Source organism: Tetrao urogallus, assembly GCF_951394365.1.
Source record: "Tetrao urogallus genome assembly, chromosome: 2".
NCBI classification, from domain to species: domain Eukaryota; kingdom Metazoa; phylum Chordata; class Aves; order Galliformes; family Phasianidae; genus Tetrao; species Tetrao urogallus.
The window spans coordinates 17,567,592-17,588,623 of NC_136814.1; the positions used below are offsets into that span (position 1 = coordinate 17,567,592).

At 43.7% G+C, this 21,032-nt stretch overlaps 1 protein-coding gene across 1 annotated transcript; it reads left to right on the top strand.

Annotated features, from left to right (window-relative positions):
• Positions 1–3,504: 3,504 nt before the first annotated feature.
• Positions 3,505–18,268, top strand: HHIPL2 (HHIP like 2; the record flags this gene model as incomplete). The annotated part of the gene is made up of 9 exons (XM_079550887.1): positions 3,505–3,891; positions 8,076–8,728; positions 9,674–9,817; positions 10,145–10,476; positions 11,795–11,921; positions 12,261–12,406; positions 14,367–14,448; positions 17,072–17,154; positions 17,904–18,268. Exons 1-9 carry the CDS (start codon positions 3,517–3,519, stop codon positions 18,266–18,268), a joined length of 2,307 nt encoding a protein of 768 aa, XP_079407013.1. The 5' UTR covers positions 3,505–3,516.
• Between the last annotated feature and the right edge of the window lie 2,764 nt (positions 18,269–21,032).

The following is a 21,032-nucleotide window of genomic DNA, read 5'->3' on the forward strand; positions in this document are numbered from 1 at the left end:
ATGATGCTGAAGAATTTCTTTAAGTTTTTGATTTCTGTGAAATGCAAACATCAGTAATTTCATGCATACCTTGAGAACTACTTGGTAATTATGGTATAGAGTTTTTCTGATATTGTAAGGTGACTCTTATGTTCACTTGTATGGATGCTGATTTAAATGGCTGCTGGAATGTGGCTCAAAACCCACTCAGGGCTAGTTGTGGCAATCATAAGTGGGATGCTTTAACCTACAAACAGTGTGTGATGCAGCATGAAGCAAGTTTCTCACTACAAATGTTGCATAACTTACTGTTTATGGCTGATTTCCTGAAATACGTGGAAATTTGAGAGGCCTGTACTTCACTCTTTCCATTGTATATTGATATATAGGCCATGAAGCAACCTGTTCACATAGCTGAGGCATTTTGACATACCCCTAGTCAGTTTCCATGCATTGTATTCATGGCTTGTGTCCTGTTCAAGGGAAGTCCTCATATTGTTGGGGTGGGGGGGGAGCTGAAGGTAGGGTTGCTGCTGTATTGTGGTGATGGGAAAGCTGGTATTGCAGAGCTTCAGAGAGAAACAGCACTGAACTACTGAAAATGTTACGAGCTGCAAAGAGGCTTGCTACAGCCTCTTCTACAGTCCTGCCCGTGAGTTGAACTGCACACTGTTGCTGTGTTTGGAAAGCAAATGTTAATGTGTTGTCACAAACTAGCATTCCAATTCATTTAAAAACAACAACAAAAATCTTTCCAAGTACTACTTCTGTTTTAATGACAGCTCTGTAGAATTCAGTTGGGTGGCTGGCTTGAGCCACCACTGGGAATGAATAAAGATGTCTTTAACAGTGTAGTACTATATGGATAAGTTCAGCTGTGCTTTTAATAGACAAGTGTTTATCTGGGAGTTTAGTCTAGGTTAGTGTTGGGTCTTGTGATGTGCTCTGAGTATTTGAACAGTGCAAACTACTTTCCATAACCGCTTCTTTATTTCTGTCTTCATAAGAAGGCTGCTGCCTTGTGATGATCTACTGCTTTATTATGGGTCTTAAGTTGAATTTTGATTGTTTCAAAATGCTCTGCCTCTATTGAAGTATCCCACACCATCAGGAAGCAGCTCCCTTTAGTCCAAAGGGTGATCCAAACAGCTGTGTGCAGTGATCCATCTTGATGGGATTTGTGCATGGACAGTGGGGCTTTCCTGGGACGGCCCTGGGAGGTGACCAGACAGGATGCCCCTTCCTTGGAGTCCTTAATTTGGATTTCTGCCTGACGCTGTGCTCCTCTGGGCTTCAGAATTGGGCCTTTGATAGAGCAGATGACTTCCTGGAGGTGGGCCTGGGTGTGTTTTGATAGTATTTGTCTTCTGTGCCACTTTCCCTCATCTCTGTGCTGGTGTGCAGATGAGTTGATATCGTATGACTTAACATAGAGTTACAAAACTAGATGCTCATTCCTCTTATGTCCCCTTAGCTGCCTGTGGGAACCATGTACACCCTTTCGATAAAGAGGGGGGAAAAAAATGTGAGACAGCAGCAGAGATTCGCGTGGCAGTAAGAATGTGAGAACAAGAAGGAGTTGATGTCTTTGAAAAAACCTGTTAATCCACTGTGCTCAGAGCTTTCTCCTGTCACCTTCTCTGGGAACAAGATTGCTGCCAGGGATCATGTTCTAGTGACAGAAGGGAACTGCAGAGCTGCAGTCAGCACTGGAAGATGAGCATGGTACTAGTTTTTGCATGACAGTCTTGAGTATTACTTTCATGTCTTATGGGAAATCACAAGTTTCTTTACATGTAGGACTTGCACCTGAAAGAAAAAAAAACCCAAACTTGTTAATCTCAAGTCCTGAGTGTAATTTCCTATTCATGCTATTGAATGCCATACTGTGTTCTCAAGCCTGTGCATTGTATTTTGAATGTGTTGACTCCTAGTGCATTGGAATATTCTGCCTTGGCTCTGAATTCTGTGGTCAAGGTTTGGTTTTCTTCTGAATTGATTCCTCATCCTGCATACAAAACTTGTGAGGTGTTTCCATGAAGCAAATAGCAAATCTTTCCTTGCCTCATTTATGTTGAAGCAAGGAACTTGCTAAGGGAATCCAAATCTCTTGGTCCACGCGCCCAGTGTGTTGTCCTTCAGATCCTCCTGTTCTGGAATTTCATTTCCAAAGACTTGCACAAGACTTGGATTTGCATTTGGAGCACTGTAGGCATGTTGTCAGCACTACACAGGTGTCAGCACTAAGCAGATGTGTACTCTACCCTCGGATTAGTCCCTGCCAAACCAGTGTTGGTGTGCTTTATACTGCTTTGAATTTGGAGTCCTTTAGGGCTTTCCGTAGTTGATCATATCTGTGATGGTAAATGGAAAGTTCCACTCAGTCTTGTCTGGTTGCATTTAGAGTGATGTGAGATGGTATGTTTGCAGTGGGCTTTTTTTTTTTTTCAACTAAGAGTGTTTGGGTAAAGTGAGCAGTAGATGTCCTCTGTGGGACATCGTGTTCTGTCCTTATCTAAATGCAAGAAAAACTGTTGTGGCTTTCTCACTTCATTGTGAAAGCAGTGATGTGTGTTGCCTCTGCTGTTGTGCATTAACTTGGAAGTGAAGTTCTCTGCATATGTAAATATTCTGGGTTGTTTTGTCTGCAGATGGCATATCTCTAGGGAAGGAGGAGGGAGGTTTAAGTTCTAACAGGAAAAGTTCAAACTGGTGGACAAGGTTAGTTAACACGAAGAGCTCAACGCTGAAGGAATGAGGAGTGAGACAAGTGTTGTCCTCAGAATGCCAGGCTGAGGGCAGTGTGTGCAAGCACAGTGCACCTGCACATGCAGCTGATGCTGTACCAGGCAACTGGGAGAAGCGCTGCATGTCCTTCACAAGAGAGAAAAGTGGACAAAAATCTAATGTGATGTTAAACCATCTTCAAGATGCATCACTAAAGTCAATCAGCCTAAGGACAGGGTTGCCACATAATACAGTCTATTTCAGGTTCTGGTACCTTAAAACTGTTTTCTCCTTCACTCTTTTGAGTACCTCTTCATATTAATTCCCACCTAGGCTTGTGGGTAACAGCAGTACCTCTGTAAAATGGTCTTGTCCTGGAATGACTTGTACACATGGTTAGCTACTGCCTCCTCAGTTCGGTTCTAAATTATTACCCCTATTCAGTCTCAAACCAGATTCAAAGTGATAGCAATTGGAAACTGTTCATCTTCTGTTTTGCAAATGGAGAGGTTATCCTGTTCTGTGTGTAACAATCGTAACTTACACTCCCATCTTTGTATTTCTTGGGGAATGATTTCTCAGTTAATTTAACTAAGCTGTGGGGATTAGATTTGTGAGTGCTCCTAGGGACGTGAGAAATATCCAGGGGGGAGTGTTCAGCCATGTGACGTGTGAAATACCAAAGGGGCAGGCTGGAAGGTTTCTCTCCAGCCAAATAGTAAACTTCAGAGAAAAAGGGAGCAGGAATGTAAGCAAACCTGAGCGAGTGAGTGTTGAGCTCTGTGGCTGGCAATTAATAAAGCAGGGAGAATGAATGAACCAGAGGTCCAAGATTTCCATACATCTGACCTCAGGAAGCCTACACTGAAGAAAGTGAATGTTTGGCCAGGCACTGGAAGGAGAAGCAGTAGCTCTAGAGCTTCCTTTTCTTGCCCATGTGTCTGTCTTTGTCTCTTCTTGTTCTGCTGCGTAGGCAGTGTCCTGGGGCATCCTCAGTGTCTGGATTATGGGCCACCTTTCCAGCCTCCTTTTCACCTGGAGTTCTGCTCTGCCTATGAAAACTTTGGCTGCTGTGACCGGGAGAGAGACAATAGCATTGCAGCAAAATACCATGAGATCCTGGATTATATTGATCCTCGGGGGCATAAGCTGTGTGGAACATATATCAAAGATATTCTCTGTCAGGTAGGGTGGAAAATCTGTAGCTTCGTCCTGTGTTTTGGGCTTACTTGGGGTCAGTTGTAGTTCTGATAGTCTGTTATGGATGTCCTGCTGGGAGAAGAGGTGAGGGAGCATGGGAGAAGTAGGTGGACAGAGTAATGGCATCAAATCTTCAGCATGCATTTAGCAAAGTGCTTTGGCAAGATATAGTGACATTTGATAGCAGTAATGGTTTACGAAAGCTTTGCCCGATTCAGGTGATGATGGGAATCTTGCTGCTCTGCTAGTTTTCCTGTAGCAAAGGGGAGAGTTATAGGTCAATATTTTATTTTCTGCTTGCAGTTGCTAGGTTCTGGACTACAAATTCTACAGGATGAAATGATGCAAGAATTATCAGGCAAAGCACTTAGATCCCTGGATCACAAGAAGGAGACATCCTGATTATGATCCTGCTGAGGATGCTTCAAATGGTGGTCAGAAGTACAGCAGTTTATTAGGAAGTAGGTTCATGCAGCTGCAGCAAAATCCTGAGTCTTCAGCTGCTGTTTCTATTGGTGCTGTCTGCATGATGTCCATCTGCCTCACAGAAGCAGGCATTGTGTGGTGACAAAAGACCACAGGCACTGCTCTGTTCTCCCTGAGCTCTCCTTCTCTGTCCCCCTAATTAAAGAACAGATCTGAGCTCCTTTTTAACAGTTCTTAGTCATGCAGAGCAGCACTTACTGCTTGCCAAAAGACCAAGCAGCCAAAAGCCACACTTCTTACTAAGAACATATAAAACTATCCTAGTTAAAATTTCCTTTGCCCTAAAACTTCATCTGTGTACCAAAATGTTACCATCCTTTTGGATGCTGGCAAAGTGCTGGCATCTGCATGGGGGATGAGAACTCAGCATTAGGGCTGAGTAGAGTAGCAGCAGGGTTCTGTTTGTCACTTTACAGTCAGTAAACCAGCAAGCAGTGCATTGCAGGTACTGGCAGGATGGCCGGCGTTGGTGTTACAAATGTTTTCTGCATGATCCAAGTAGAAAAGAAACGCTGTAAAAACGTGGCTATTTCCTCTTCAGATTTAGGTTGTTCACTCAGGGTGTGATTTCAATTTGGATTTCTTATAAACTTATTTTGTAGCAAGAGTCCTTCTCCTCAATTGAGACATACACTTTTCAAAGTAGTAAGTTATGGCTTGCTTTATTTTTCTGGAATTCACTTGCTCATTATTTGATGGGGAGGAACTTGGGTTTGTTACATCTTGCTGCTCCTGTAAATTTGTTCCTGTTTGTGCTGTCACAACCATGTTGAGTTTTTTGACAAATGTTATTTGGCTGTTGAAATAGTGGAGAAGCAAATATCTACAGAGTTGATTTCACTTAAGCAATGTCATTTTGCTGGATCAAATTGTTACTGATCTCATCTGAAAGGGAAGGAAAGTAGTCTTTATTCTACTACCTCCACAGCATCACAATAATTAGTAGTTGCTGCAGCAATCTCAGTGGTCCTGCAGAGCCCAGGCACAATGCCACAGAGTGCATTTTACCTCTGCAATGAGCTGTGTTCCTTTGAAGACAGAAAAGGATTCAATGAGGATGTGCTCAGGTCCACGGATTTCCTGCTGTAACTCTAAACCTACTTTGTTTCTCTTGATAACTGACTTGGGGAGGTTTCCAAGCAGACTCTAAAGCCATCTGTCTTTGCTGATAGAGTTGATTCATTTTGCGGTATTTCTGCTAGCTAAGCGTGCTGTAAGCATTGGTAGCTTTTTGAGTCTGACACTCAGCTGTGTAGTTTGAGGATTTAGCCCAAAAATGGAAAATGAAATTCTGAAAACTGCCTGTAATGTTCTTAAGATGGTGCTGTTCAAGTTGAAGGCTGTGAAATCTCCCTGGATGCAAACCCTGCTCCATGTGCTAGGACAGCTGTTTGGCTGCTGGCTGAAAGGATGTTTCTCTGCTCAGGAAGCTGCTGAAGGAGAGGCTGGAAAAAGCAAAACCAAAAAATAAACCGAAGGCAAAATAAGCCTTTTTAAAGCTGATTGAAAGCCGTGAGTATGGAATAGGAAAACATAGCATGGGATAGGAAGTACAGACAATCACACTTCTAAGGGAGTTTTAAATCTCAGGCCTCGCTTTATTGCTGAATGCACACACTTTTTGCAGGCAAGCTATTAGAAAATAGCAAAGAGTTATTAATATTATCTCAGCAGCTTCTGCTGATTCTGCTCTGTAGTGTAGCTGGATTAACTCTATTGTTTCATACACACTTGAGCAAAATGAAGGCAGACTCATAGTAACTACTGTAAGGCCATCTAATCCTTGAAGTTTCTGCGGAGCGTAAGGGATGTTGAATTTTGTTTAAGCAGGTTTATTTAATGTAGCAGGAGAGATACTAGTGTAGTAATTCTCCTTTCTTGAGCTTGTCTGTGTAGCTACCGTCAGGTGTAGGGTTTGGAGTATAAGCTTTATGTGGGGCAGCTGAGGTAACTGGAGTTGTTCAATCTGGAGAAGAGGAGGATCAGGGAGACCTTATTGCTCTCTACAGCTCCTGAAGGGAGGTTGTGGTGAGGTGGTGGTCAGACTGATGGGGTGAAGAAGTAGCGGCTGTAAGTTGTGCTGGGGAGGAACAGGTTGAATATCACCAAAAAAAAAAAAAAAATCTCAGTACAAGTGGTGAGGCAATGGCACAGGCTGCTCAGGGAGGTGGTAACCATCCCTGGCAGTGTTCAAGAACCCCTAACCAAGGGATGTGGTTAGTGGGCATGGTGCAGATGGCTGATGGTTGATGTGACGGACTTGGGGGTCTTTCCTACTTGAATGATTCTATAGCTTTAATGCATCTGACCAATAAAAACTCTGGACAAATTATTTTAGGCTGCTGGCATGAAAACCAGTAAAATAATCTGTCTGCAGTTCCTTTGCTTTTAAATTAAATTAAAAATAAATTTTAAATTTATATTAGTTTTTTACTGACTAATATAAATTGGTGAGATTTTAATAGATGTTTTATGGAAGTTCTGGCCACGTTTTTTTTGCAAGATGGTGAATTTGGACATAGTAACGAATTCAAGCCTACTGCTTGATTTTTTTTTTATTACTGCACATGCTAAAATCTAATGACAGATGAAGGGAGTTTCAGATGCACAATATTTGAAAGCATTTCTTGCAGTTCTTCTTTTGCTGAAGATTGCATATGGAGTTAATGGTAGCTACATGAATTGCATAGGATGAGATTCATTTTCTCAGAATAGTTCTAAATCTCAACCACAATTGAGATTTATGCACCTTTATGCATGTGAGAATGTAATTGAAGTTGTGCAGCATCAGACCAATTCAGCCCAGTGTCCTGTCTGAAAGTAGCCAAAAGCTGCTGGAGGAGCATGTAACAGGAGGGTGAATGCACAGAATGTGCTCCTAGCTTCCAGTTGTTTTCAGCTCAGGCACTTCTGAAATCACATGTGACTTTCTTGGCACTCAGTCATCAGTGGTTTTCTCTTCCATTCGGTCATCTAGTCTTGCTGTGAGCCAGTGTACATCTCTAGTAACTGCAATTTTCTCTGGCAAAGAAAGTATTTTGCTTCCTTTTCTAACTTGTCTCCTGCTAATCTTATCAGATGCTCCTCATTTTTCTTTCTGGGGTAGAGGATGAACAAGCAATGCTCATTCATCATTTCAACATCACATGACTTTTACAGACCTCTGTCATGCTGTCATCCTGCTCCTGTGCATCTCTTCAGAACTGCTCACTGACAGCCTACTGAGCTGATCAGTGCCTCTTTCCTTGTCACTTTTTTCTTGTGGGAGAGCAGAGCAAAAGATCCCTACAGCAAGGTAGCAAACATAACCTGCTTTTAACAGACAGAGAATAAAATGCCTAGCTTAAAATCTAGCAGATGAAACAAAGGGAGACTTCTAATAGCAGAGGTCAAAGTAGATTGATAGAAAAATCTCTTAAATCCATAGGAGCCTCTAGCAATGGAGGATTCCACAGCATAAATAGATGTCTTTCTTTTGGGAGTAACTTAGGTGCAGCTGATAGTGCTTTGCTGAAGGAAACTGCTACTGAGCTCCGAGTTCCTTTTAGTGGCTTTCTACTACTCCAAAGATGACTCATTGTGCTCTCTACCTTATTAATTTTTCATTTAACTGCTTTGCTTCTACAAAGAGGAGCCTTGGCTTTTCCTGGATGTGTGCACAACTGCATTCTTTTACTTTCTAGGAATGTTCTCCGTATGCTGCACATCTCTATGATGCTGAAAACCCAAGGACACCTCTCAGAAACCTTCCAGGACTTTGTTTCGACTATTGCTCTGAGTTTCATTTCAGTTGCCGCTCTGCCATCAGCTTGCTCACCAGTGACAAGCACATTCAAGAATGCTGTGAGACCAATAAGACTCGCTTCTGCAACCTCCTTCGCCTGCATGACGAGGACTATTGCTTCCCCAACGTGCTGAGGAACACGGCCCTCAACCGCAACCTGGGCTCAGTGGTGGAGGACCGCAGAGGCTGCCTCCAGCTCTGCCTTACCGAGGTTGCCAATGGCCTGAGGAACCCGGTCCTCATGCTGCATGCCAACGACCAGACCCACCGTATGTTTGTAGCTGAGCAGGTGGGGATCATCTGGGTCTACCTACCTGATGGCAGCCGGCTGGAGGAGCCATTTTTGGATATTAAAAGTATTGTGCTGGCAACGCCGTGGATAGGGGACGAAAGAGGCTTTTTGGGGATGGCTTTCCACCCCAACTACAAGAACAATGGGAAATTTTACATCTATTATTCATATATGGATAAGAAGCAAGTGGAAAAGATCAGAATCAGTGAATTGAAGGTTTTGGCCTCTGATGCCAACAGAGCAGATCCACACTCAGAAAGGTAAAGTTTATGTTGAATGCTACTGTGTGCCATGGTGAGAAATGTTTTTCTCTGTTCTTGTCTTTCCCCCTTGCAGAACTGGCACTGTTCCCATGTTGAGTGGGTCTGTTAAAAAGCTAATGGGGCAAGTTGGCTGAAGTCTGCACAGCAAACTAAAAAGACGTGAAAACAACCCAGGATCCAGACTTTTGAATTGTCCTGTCTTTCTGTACTCTTGCCTTTTTAAAGAGCAGTAATAACTTCAAGCCTTGAAGCTTGTAAAGCACAACTTTCCTTGGAAGTTTTTTGTGCTCTGGGGGAACAGGGATGTTTCAGTACAGTACTGTACATTCATTTGATCTGATGTTTCCCCACCCCCTGCCAAAGCTAGTCTCAGTGATAGAGAAGAACTTATTAATAGCAGACTTATTTTCTCTCAAGTTTTGCAGTCACCATGTGAGACTCCAAAGATGGTGCTGAAGCCTTTAGAACCGCCAGCTGCTTTTCATATAAGAAAGCAGAACCCAGCTTCCACAATTGGAGTTTACAGAGCAACAACTCTTTGCTCTAGTGAACGCGCTGTGTATTTCTGCTTGTGTTAGCAAGTGAGCTGTGACTGCTCTGCCTATAGTGCTGGGTGAGCACCGCAGCTAGTGCTAGAGGTATTGAGGCAGTGCAGGTTAAAGCTGTGGTACATGGAGCAGGAGTGTGCTACATGGCTTGTGGTTATTGTTCATCAAGGGATGCCATAAAGTGCTCTGCTACAAGGCATGCAGCCAGCTCTATGCTGCAGGCTCACAAGAACTGGGGTGTAGCTGAGCCCTTGCACTGCATCTGAGGAATCTGCACAGCTAGGTGATTTTGCTTTCTTCTACAGTAGGAATGCACTACTTCTGTGGCCTGCCTTGAATGGTCAGTTCCTCCCAGTAACTACATCTGGATTTCATTTATTTTGTTTTCTTTTAGGAATCTTTTGGAACTTGAAGAACCAGCCGCAAATCATAATGGTGGGCAACTGCTCTTTGGTGTGGATGGCTATCTGTATCTATTCATAGGGGATGGAGGGAAAGCTGGAGACCCTTTTGGGAAATTTGGGAATGCTCAGAACAAGTAAGTAGGAGTGCAGGCGAAAACATTGAGCTCGTCTACCAAGTCACAAGGCTTAGAAATGAGACAGTATGGAAGAGTAAAGTAATAGTGCTTCTGGGAAGTGCTTGTTCATAATTACGAAACTTAGTTAAAGTTTTGTGTTTTGAAAGTAGAGGGGACCCAATTCACTGTGAAGAGTGGAAGAGTTTTCTGTGATTTAGTTGCAAAACATACCAGCTGTTGTTTTACTCTTTTGAACAGATAATTTTTCCTTGGGGAAGGAGGGAGGGAACTGTCCATGTCTTCACTCATGCTTGTAAATCTGTCTTTATCTGTTGCTCTCTTTAGGAGTGTTTTGCTGGGGAAAGTCTTGAGGATTGATGTGGATGGAAGAGGTCCTGATGGCAAGCCATATCGCATCCCTCCTGATAACCCTTTTGTGTCTGATCTCAAGGCTCGCCCTGAGGTTTATGCTTATGGGGTCAGGAATATGTGGCGCTGTGCGGTTGACCGGGGGGATCCTGTCACAAAAAAGGGAAGAGGGAGGATATTCTGTGGAGACGTTGGACAGAACAGGTTTGAAGAAGTTGACTTAATTGTTAAAGGAGGAAACTACGGCTGGAGAGCAAAAGAGGGATTTGAATGCTATGACACAAAGCTTTGCCATAACTCCTCCTTGGGTAAGGAAGAAGCTTCTTGTAGAAGCTTACTTTATTTTTATACTACTTGTATTTAGTTGGCTATAGTATTACTTTTCCATGTAGCTGAACAATCCAGTTCCTTGTTAAATGGAGATTGTTTACTTAAAAGCAGAAATCTCTTCTCCCCAGCCCTTGTATTGATATGAAATGCTGACCACCTTCAGGGAGGGAATTCCTTGTCCTACACTGAAAGTGGAACTTAAGGTCAAAGCCTGTGGCTTTTCCAGACTGCTTTCCTGGGGAGCCCAACAGGTTGGGTCTACATACAAAACTGATGCTCTGTTTCCTTCAGAGCTTTCTTCAGAAGCTCTGAGCGTGGCTATGGAAAAGGCAGGGCAACCGGGCTGGTGCTGGGACCATGAAACACATCTTACAGAAGAGCCAGTGTATCCCAGTGAGTAGAGTGCTCCAGCAGAACACATACTCTGTGCTCTGGATCTGAATGTGGGTGTGACCAGACAAACTTGACTCACTTGGCTTCCTTCAACAAAGAGTGGATACTGGTGGTCTTTGCAGAGCATGGTAGTAGGACTGGGTATTATGTCATATAATGTTCCTTCAGTTCTTGGAGGAAAACATCTCAAGCTGGTATGGATGTTTCTGAAACATCTGCATGAGCAAACTTGCATTTAACAAGTATGAGTATTTGTCATCAGCAGCTCTCCTATGCTTGTACTCGTGGCTCTTTTTAAAAATAAACCACTTTAGATTTTGCCTTTAATTTTTAGTGAGCTACATTTGTGATCTGTATCCTCATTAAGATCAAAGATGAAATATAGTCCTGTCTTCGCTTTTTCCCCCAGGCTGCATAATTTTGTAGGATCTGATTCTGGGCTTCAAGAAGTGTTGAATTCAGCATTAATGTTGCCTGAAACAAAGCATTTATCTTCAGAAATCTTATGACAAATTGTTTGTAGGTTACATATTCATGCATGTTCTGTTCTGAGAATGGCAGCAAGCCCATGAAGATGCTGAGCTGCCTTGCAATTGTTTGATTCTATCCTCTTCTGTAGAAGCACAGAAACTCGTAAAGGCAATCTGCTGGGTGGTGCAGTGACAGATCTGTAAGATATTTCTGCCTACAGGTAGCTACCTTTCTGCAGAGAGCTCTCTAAAGCCCTGGGTTGGTTCTGTCCTGGAATAAATGACTGAATCCCCATTGAAGTTTAAACCATGCCATTTATTCAACTCTTCCACTCCTTCATGTCACTTTGTGCCCGTTAGTATTACTGAACAACTGCTTTTTGATTCTCTCTGGATATAAATTTCTCTGTTCTCATGTTTCTGTGTTTAACAGATGATATTCTTCCAATATTTGCTTATGGCCGCAATGTGGGCAAGTCTGTCACTGGAGGTTATGTGTACAGAGGATGTGAATCGCCCAACCTGAATGGCCTCTATATCTTCGGTGATTTCATGAATGGGTGAGATGAGTCACTTTCTCTGCATCTCCTGTTCTGCATACGTATGCACCTTAACAATGCAGCAGAGACCTTTTGAACTGGAGTAAATGAGAACCCAATATACTTGTGTATTAGATTAAGGGCTGTAACCATTGTAACAACATTTTGGTGAGATTCTAAACTTCTTCCAAGTTAGGTCCTTAAGATGAGTCTGCTTTTGCTCAGGCTTTTTTTTTTTCTGAAAGAGATGATCAAAGCTAGTCAACAGTTGGAGTCTTAACTGACACTTCAATGTCAGTAATGCATGATTTTGGCAGGAACAAATCTTGACAAAATATAAAAGTTTTATTTTTCATCTAGTCGACTTATGGCTTTACGGGAAGATGAGAAGACAAACAGGTGGAAGAAGCAAGATATCTGCATTGGCAGCACAAAAGCTTGTGCTTTCCCTGGGATGATCAGATCTTACAGTAAATTCATCATCTCATTTGCTGAGGATGAAGCAGGTAGAGTATCTTACCAGTCCTACCTTCACTGGAAATAATACCGTCAGTTTTGTGCTTTGGGGCAAACAGTGAACTTATGCTGCTTCTCACAAATGTTGCTAAAGAGTAAGCGCTAAACAACAGGTTTGTAGCCATTTCAGTGTGGCAGGAAGGGGGTTCAGAGGTGTCCTGTATCCTGTGAAGCTGTTGCAGGCTGGCTTCGTGAAGCTCAGGAATCAGATCCTCAAGTGAACTTCACTTGGAACGCTCCAGGTTCCTTACGGAGTTTGAACTGCTGTTGATTTTATGGTACACCTTCTTTTTTTATTAGTTATTTTATTAATGAAAAGGCTACATCAAGACAGTTTGTTCCTCCATTGTGACAGTTCATTTAGAATGTAGTGTCCAGTTCCGTGCTCCCCAGTTTAAAAAGGGATCTCCTCAAAGGAGTCCAGTGGAGGGCCACAAAGATGATAAAGGGCCTGGAGTTTCTCCCCTATGAGGAAAGGCTGAGTGAACAGGGTTAGTTTAGGCTGGGGAAAAGAAGACTGAGAGGGGATCTGATAAATGTTTTTAATGTCTGATGGGAGGTGGGAGGCAAACAGATGATATCACTCCATGATATGTAGTGACAGGACAAAGAGTCATGGCCTAAAACTTAAGTTCTGTACTAACATGTGGGAGAACATCTTTGTGGTAAGGGTTATGGAGCATTGGAATGGGCTGCTCAGATAGGTTTGTGGAGTCTCCCTCTATGGCAATATTCAAGACCCTTCTGGGCCTGGTTGTGCGACCTATTGTAGGGTACCTGCTTTGGCAGAGAATTGGACTCTATCTCTTGAAGTCCTTTCCAACCCTTGTGATTCCATGATTCATTCTTGCTTGAGTTCTTGTAGTTAATCTGAACCTCTTCCTCTTATTAGTTTAAATTCCTCCATCTATTCAAAGCAACAATACTTCACACTAGGATTACAGACCAGAAGATTTTACTGGCAATGAAAACAGAGGCTGGTTTTCAGAGTTCTGTGGAAATGTCTCAGTGCATAGAGATATTTTGTGGTCATGGTGACAAGACTTTCACAGAGATTAAATGCATACTTCGTTTACTTCTACACAGTCTCCTGACAAAGGTCTATGCAACATAAAAAGCCAAAGCAAATTTATGGGATGCTCAGATATGCTCTAGGGAGAGATTTCATGATTTAGTAGAAAAGAGCTTTACTTGTCAGAAAAAGATCCTAGGCCATTTGTCTGGCACGTTTTGTCAGATTTAGCCTTTAGCATGAACTATGTACAATTTTTAATTGTTCTAAGTGTGGGGTGAGTGGATGTTAAATGTCTCTTCTACTTGTTGCTGTTCAGAAACTATTATGGTGCTGTAATTTGAAATGCTACAATAATTTTTTCTCTTTTACAAGTTGCCGTAATTTGCCTGAATATTATTTTAGTGGGTGCTGAAGGAAAGACATCAAGAGCAGTTGCTCTCCTTGGCAGCCATACAGTAATAAGAAGCTTTTGCCTTGCATGGATAGCCAGTTTAGATCCTTTGCATGCTTTTTTTAATTTTTTTTTTTTTTTTTTTTTGCACCTCTGAGAGATGGCTAAATAATTTTGTAGTTTTCCTCTCTAATTTCTAGCTTCTGGATGTTTCTTTGGTAAAAACAATTTTAAAAAGCATGTCTTTATACATAGGAAAGTAACTATGTAGAAGGTCATCTTCATGAAGGCCCTGCTCATGCTCTGTGTTTGGTTGAGGGCTGCTCTTCTTGTGTGAAACTGCTGCAACCAGGAGATCGCTTGTTGTCCCCAGAAGTCAGCCTACAATAGGGCAGGGTGAAGTAAGGCACGACTGAGAGAGCAACCAAAAGGGTTCTCTTTCTGACCATGTTAACTAGTGAAGAGACAGAAAACAGGGAAAAGTGGAACCGGGTTTCAGTTTGGACTCCTGAACCTGAAACTGCTTTTCTTCACTTCCATTTAGGTGAGCTGTATTTTATGTCCACTTCTTATCCCAGTGCCTATGCGCCACATGGATCTCTTTACAAGTTTGTTGATCCTGCAAGGTTAGTAACTAAAGATGTTTTTAATGTCAAATTCTTCTGTAATCACCACACATTCTTTAACTGCCATGGGAGACAGAATTCAAAGTACTTCTGAAACATAATCTCACTACCTTCTACCTCCAGACCTTGATTGCTGTTGACCCACTGTACATCTGGTGCAACTTCTCGGTTTCAATGAACTTGTTTCTCACTTATCATGTGTGTACCCAAAAGTGGGCCAAGTTCTGATAACTTTAAGATCTGGGACAGTGAGAATCAAAATTGGATCTCCTTGTTTGTGCCTTTAAAGTATAACACAGTGATATCTAAATGCATGTTCTTCAGGGTTATGAGAGGGGAACATTTTGTTTACACTTCAACCAGAGATCTTGTAAATCAAAGAAAATTGATTTGATAACAGCAAGGATACTTTTCTTTTTTGGTTTTACTTTGTGCTGGCATCATGTTCCTTTCCATAATGAAAGGGAAGTCAGAAAATGAATTGATAAGCCATAAAGTAGTGAAGCACAGTAAAAGGCTGATATGTGGCAACACGAAAGCAAATAGTTATGGTCAAGGCTCTTGGCCCATCTGATAAATTCAAACATAGCCTAAGCTGTGAAGGATTGAATATATTTCCATTTGCTAGCAAATTAAAGGTGCAAATCAGTTGTCTTACCAAGCATCTTACCAGGGCTTGTTTTCTCCAACTCAAATCTGCCTGGCACAGTTCATCTGTGAGAGGAAAAAAGATACTGCCAACCCTCATAGCACCCAATTTCTGTGTATGAAGGACTTAGTTATCTTGCATGGTCACTGCAGTGTTGACTGTTCCCTGCTGCTAAAGCAATCTAAATGGAAAACAGAACACTCTGCTGAGGCCAAGGCTCTTGTGAACTGTGCTGTTACATGTTGAGGCTGATGCAGTTTAATAAGGTCAGCCATGAACATTCCTTAGGACATTTAGCAGTGACCTTTTGCTAATTGAAAAGTACTGGTAATCTGATTCTTCGATGTCTTACTGCACTTTTTGACACAAGGACTGCAAGGATGTCTGTCCCTAATTTTATGCAAGGAAATCGGCTTACAGGAGTCAACCTCATGTGCCCTTAAGAACTACAACATGGAAGGCAGATAATTTTGAATCTTGTTTAATTTTCCATGTGAAAATTCTCCTCTCCACGTGAACTGAGAAATATTAAAGCTGATGAGGCAAAGGGAAAAACAGGTTGCGAGATCATCCCTTGCAGGTTAAGCACCCAGTTCTCCCTGAGATCAGCAGGAATTAGTCAGTCGTCTAAAGGAAGACGATTAGTCCAATTGTCTAATGGAAGAATCCCAAAAATATGTACTAGCATTTACAGAGTCTGGAAGTGATGGCAGGTATTTGTGATGTACTTTGAGTTTTAGTATTAAATAAAAATGCAGTCCAAGGTTTAGCTACAATTCCTCTTAACAAAGAGAAGTGAAGCCTGGCAGTTCATGCAGCGTTCAAACAGTTGGAGTGTGAACCTGAGTTTTCCAAGCAAAATGTTTTTTCCACATTTTGTAAGTATCCCTGCAGAAGGCTGTTTTTGTGAGTATACTTATGCAACTTTTGATGAGGCCTGATGCCTCCTGCCCAGGAATTGCTGTGCAGTAGTGCACTGCATTAGGATGGCTCCATGGGAGCAGCAAGCCCCCTGGCAGGAATGTGATGCTTTCACTGCTCTGAAAGGCTTGCTGGAAACAAGCCAGCTCTGTCCAGTGCTTCTGGAGCTTCATATCCATTGTTTTTAGGTGGATCTCTGGAATGTATTCTTGTATTTTCTGGCTTCCATTAGCCTGGATGCAGAACTGCTCAGGTTTGTCCTTGCCTGTCAGGTTAAGTGCTTGGCAAGTTTGTCTGGGGTGTGCAAAGCTTGGCCCTGGAGTAGAATGCTGCTACCTCCAGCTCCTGGGCTGCACTCTGGCCTTCTGACCATACTCTCAGTGGAGATTGTCTTCCCATTCTTCTTTGCAATTTCATGCTTTTTATAGAATTATTCTATTTCTACCCCACATGGCTGGCATGCTTCTACCTGGAGTGGCGTCAAACTCCTCAGTCAAGAGTGAGAGGGGGAAGAGGTGTTAGAAGGTGCTTTAAAAGTTGGGGAGGAGGGAGAAACAACAAAAGCCACCACCAAGCCTGCCCTAGTAGCTTTTTTTTTTTTTCTTTTTAATTGACATGGTGTGGGGAAAGCACTCACTTGGCTGTTGCCCATGTCTGAAGGAGAATGCTGATCACAAGAAAATGCTGTGCCTGAGGTCATGCTCTGCTGTGCTCTGTGCTTAAAAGCACGCCGAATTGGAAGAGCGTGTTCTTATTTGTCATTTTTCTCTCCAGCCCTTCTCTTGGTGAAGATCAGAAAACATAGGTAAATGTAGGTCTATTGCTCTGTGCAGTCCCTTCGGTTATGTCCAAAGCAGCACCCTTTGGATGTCACACCAAATTCTGTGGGGCTGGCTGGAGCTCCTTATGCTGTACTGTCAGTGGGCAAAAAGAGCTCTGTCAGTAGTGATCAGCAGCCCTGCTCACGGCAGGGGGCTGGGACTAGGTGATCTTATAAATTTCTGGACAGTTTCTCAGGTATCTGTGCATCTTTCTGTTGTTTTTTTCTTCAAGGCGAGCTCCACCAGGGAAATGTAAATACAAACCTGTAACAGTGAAAATAAAGAGCAAACGGATTGCATTTGTTCCACGTGCAAGTAAGTTGGGCTTTAATTTTACCAAGAAACAAAGCTGTCAATGGTCTTACATGTATATGATTGATGTAGCTAGTGAAGTTAAAAGCCAAAGTGCTGAGCAGGACCTATGTTGAAGTCAGGTAATCACATGTACTGTATGCTTCTGTTGACTGATAGACCTTGGTATTTGAATTTTCCTAAATGTTGTGAAGCAACAGTGCTCACAGCCATCACAGGGGAATTGATGGCTCTGCCTAGGCATTGGGTTTGGTGCCTGTCCTTGCTTTGTGAAAAGCTCCTCAGGTCAAATCACATCATTCTTCCTCTGTGAATCCAGGGGAGTCATCTCTCCTTCTATTTTTTTTTTCTGTCCTAAGTCCTATTAGACCAGAGCAGAGGTTACATTGTGTTATTAAGTAGAAAAAACATTTAGCAAGCTGAAACTGCCTTATCTGGGATTTGTAGATACTGGTGTAATGTGAAAAATTCATAGTCTTAAGTTGGCCAGGGAGAAGTGTGCAAGGCTTTCTTACATTCTTTCAGGGCTTATTTGCCTAAATAGACATTCATAATTTCTAAGATTAAACAGACTTTATTTCCAAGAAACCCAAGAATCTTTTGATAGATGTTTATGCAACCTGTTCATTCTTTTTAGAATGCCAGATATTTTTCTAAGCTGCGCTTCTATTAAGAGTTTGTATCAGTATTTTTCTAAATTAGCCTTCTGCCTGAAAGTAGGGATAATGAAACATCTCAATTACTCTTCTCAGAGACTGTCCTTGAGTTCCTTAATGAACCGTCACCAACCAAGCCCCCGAAAAGGTCTTCCAACCCCCCTGGAGCTACCCCAACAGCTTCTTCTAAGAAATCTAAAAAGATGGCAGCCTCCAAGACAAAAGCATCGACAGCGAAACCAGCTCTGTCCAATAAAAAGGCACTGAAAACCAAGGCTGATGGTGAACACCACAAGGCAAAGCAGAAACAGCAGAAGGTTGCAAGGGTCCTCAGAAGAACACCAGCACCATCTCTGCCGAAAAGGAAGAGCTCCCAGCTAACTGAAGCCAAGAAGCTTCTGCCAAAGAAAGCTGCACAAGCTAAGGGAAAAGTGGGAAGGAGAAGGAAGGAGAGTAGATGAAGCAGCAGCTTTTGAACCTCATGGCAATCCCTCAAACAAGCAAGTTAATTACATGTAAGGTGGTGGAACAAATGCTCTGAATCCACTCTTTCCTTTGGTTCCTCACTGTTGCTCTCCTTCCTTTCTGTCAGTGTTAGCGGTCTGTATGTGTTCTATTAAACCTTAATGGCATTAAACCTTAAGTATTAAACCTTAACTGCATTTAACAATATTTTACTGAAGTTACGAACAACGTGTGGGTTCCTGAGGGCCGGGACATGGGCTGGCACTGTTAGGAGCACCGTGAGATCGGCACACCTGGGGCTGCTGCGTTCTCGGCGGCTGTGGGCTGTAACGAACCGCCATTTTTTTTTCCCCAGTGCGGTGCATTTACTGGAGCAACGGGGCCGCGGCGTTACCGAGGCTGTGCCCGCGTACCGCCTTCCCCTCGGGCGAGGTTGGAGCCGCAGCGCGCGGCACCATTTTGCAGTTCGGGCTTCAGCCGGCGCTGCTTCCCGCGTTGGGCTTCCTGCTGCCGCCACCTGCTGGCTGCAGCCATGCCGCGAGGCCGGCTGCGAGCTGGGTCTGCAGCGCAGGGTGCTAGCGACCAGCCCTCGGGCCGAGCTGCGTGGGAGCGGGGCAGGGACGGCGACGCGTTCTCCCTGCGGCCGTGCGTGTTTTTTTTTCCCAGTGGAGTGGGGAGGCGGGTTCGGAACGGAACTATTCGATAGGAAAGAGAAAGTTAACGAAAAAAAGAAAGCCAAAAGCTTGGTAGGCCCCAGCGAGGATCGAACTCGCGACCCCTGGTTTACAAGACCAGTGCTCTAACCACTGAGCTATGGAGCCACCTATCAGTTCCAGCCCTGCCGATGCCTCCTGTGCCTGGGGACGTCGGGCGCCGCGTACTCCCGCACGCACCGCACCTTGCAGCCCAGCTCCGCGTTCTGCTGCCTCCTCACCGGCACCCGAGGCTCCGAGCAGCTGGAGCTGCGTTAGGCCACAGGCAGAGAACGGCAGGCCCCGCCTTGCCTCTTGCTTCTAGGATCTCCGAGGGCGATTTGGCTTGCGCGGCTCCGCTCAGTCCCGCCCTGCAGTTTCTCCGTAGCCGTTTCGTCTGGCGGGAAATGCTGACGGAAGGCGAGCGCCGAAGTTCACTTGTCTGTGAGCAGCCGGTCGGCCTGGCCAGCTTATCAACAGGACAGCGAGTGCAGCTGTATAAGTGTGGGATAAAGCAGCATTTACACGTGATCAAATATGCTGTTTCAGCAAGAAGGATTCAGTGATGAAGTGAAGCTTTATGGAATGGTTTCTTCAGTGTTCTCTTGAGCCCACCACAGTGACCTGCTATGGAGGGGGAGGCGATTCCAGCTTCGTGAGGCAGGGCATGATGTAAGCTTCCCCACCAAAGACACCCCCAAGCCCAACCACCACAAACAAAACAAGTGTAAAACTGAGTGATTGCAACCAGCTTGGTGTTGTAAGTGTCCTCAGGTTTGGTGAAATAACTGCTGCAGAACGATTTTTCTTGCAGATAAACCACAAGCATAGGCTGGACCCAACAACAAGAAAGTGTTGTGGCCTCAGTTTCTCTCTTCATTTTTTGCAGAGCAAGAAAACAAAACTGTGGAAGTTGCCTCCTTTTCTTTGCATAGAGGAGCCAGTTGTCTTCATGTGACCAAAAGTAAAGCTCCTTGAAATAAAAATGAACAGAAAAAGCTGCCCTAAGGCAAATATAGACTGTTCATCCATTCCACAAATCATGAAATTGAGTTGTTTTAAATGTTATTACATTTTTCCTGTGCTACGAAGAACCTACTTGAGCCAGTTTAATAGAACTGAACAGTAGGGTGAGATGTATTCTGACGGAATAGTATTGAAAGCTAGTTTTCTGTGGTGGTGTATCTACTTGTCACTGTTGTTTTTTAAGTGCAAAATGCTGTAATACTCCTGCTTCCAGGCTCCCTTTCCTGTCTTCCTAGAGCTCACTGGGAGATGGGGAACAAATGGACCCGTATGCACATCGCAGGGGGGTTGAAACTTGCTGCTCATTGTGGTCCTTTTCAACGCAGGCCGTTCTATGAATCCTGCTTGACCAACCTGATGGCCTTTTATGATGGTGTCACTGCATCAATGGACAAGGGAAGAGCCACTGATGACATTTACCTTCAGTAAGGCCTTTGAGGCCACAACAAATTAGAAAGATATGGATGGGTGGACTGTTCAGTGTACAAAGAATTGGCTGCAAGATTGAGTCCAGAGAATGGTGGTTAATTGCTCAGAGCCTGGATGCAGATCAGTGACAAGTGGCATCTTCCGGGGGCCAGTGCTGGGACCAATACTCTTTAATATCTTCATAAATGACATTGATACTGGGGTTGGGTGCACCCTCAGCAATATGCTGATGACACCAATCTGTGGGGCTCAGTTGACATGCACAAGGGATGGGATGCCCTCCAGAGGGACCAAAGACAGGCTTGAGCAGTGGGCCCAGGTGAATCTCTTGAGGTTTGACAAATCAAAATGTAAGGTCTTGCACCTGGGTCTAGGCAATCCTCACTAGAAATGCAAGCTAAGAGATGAAAGGATTGAGCACAACCTTGCTGAAAAAGAGTTGGGTGGTACTGGTGGATAGGAAGCCGAACATGAGCCAGCATTGTGCCCTCACAGTCCAGAAAGTCGACTGTATCCTGGGCTGCATCAAAAGCAAGGTCAGCAGGGTGAGGGAGGTGATCCTGCCCCTCTATTCCATACTGGTGAGGCCTCACCTGGAGCACTGCAGCCACAT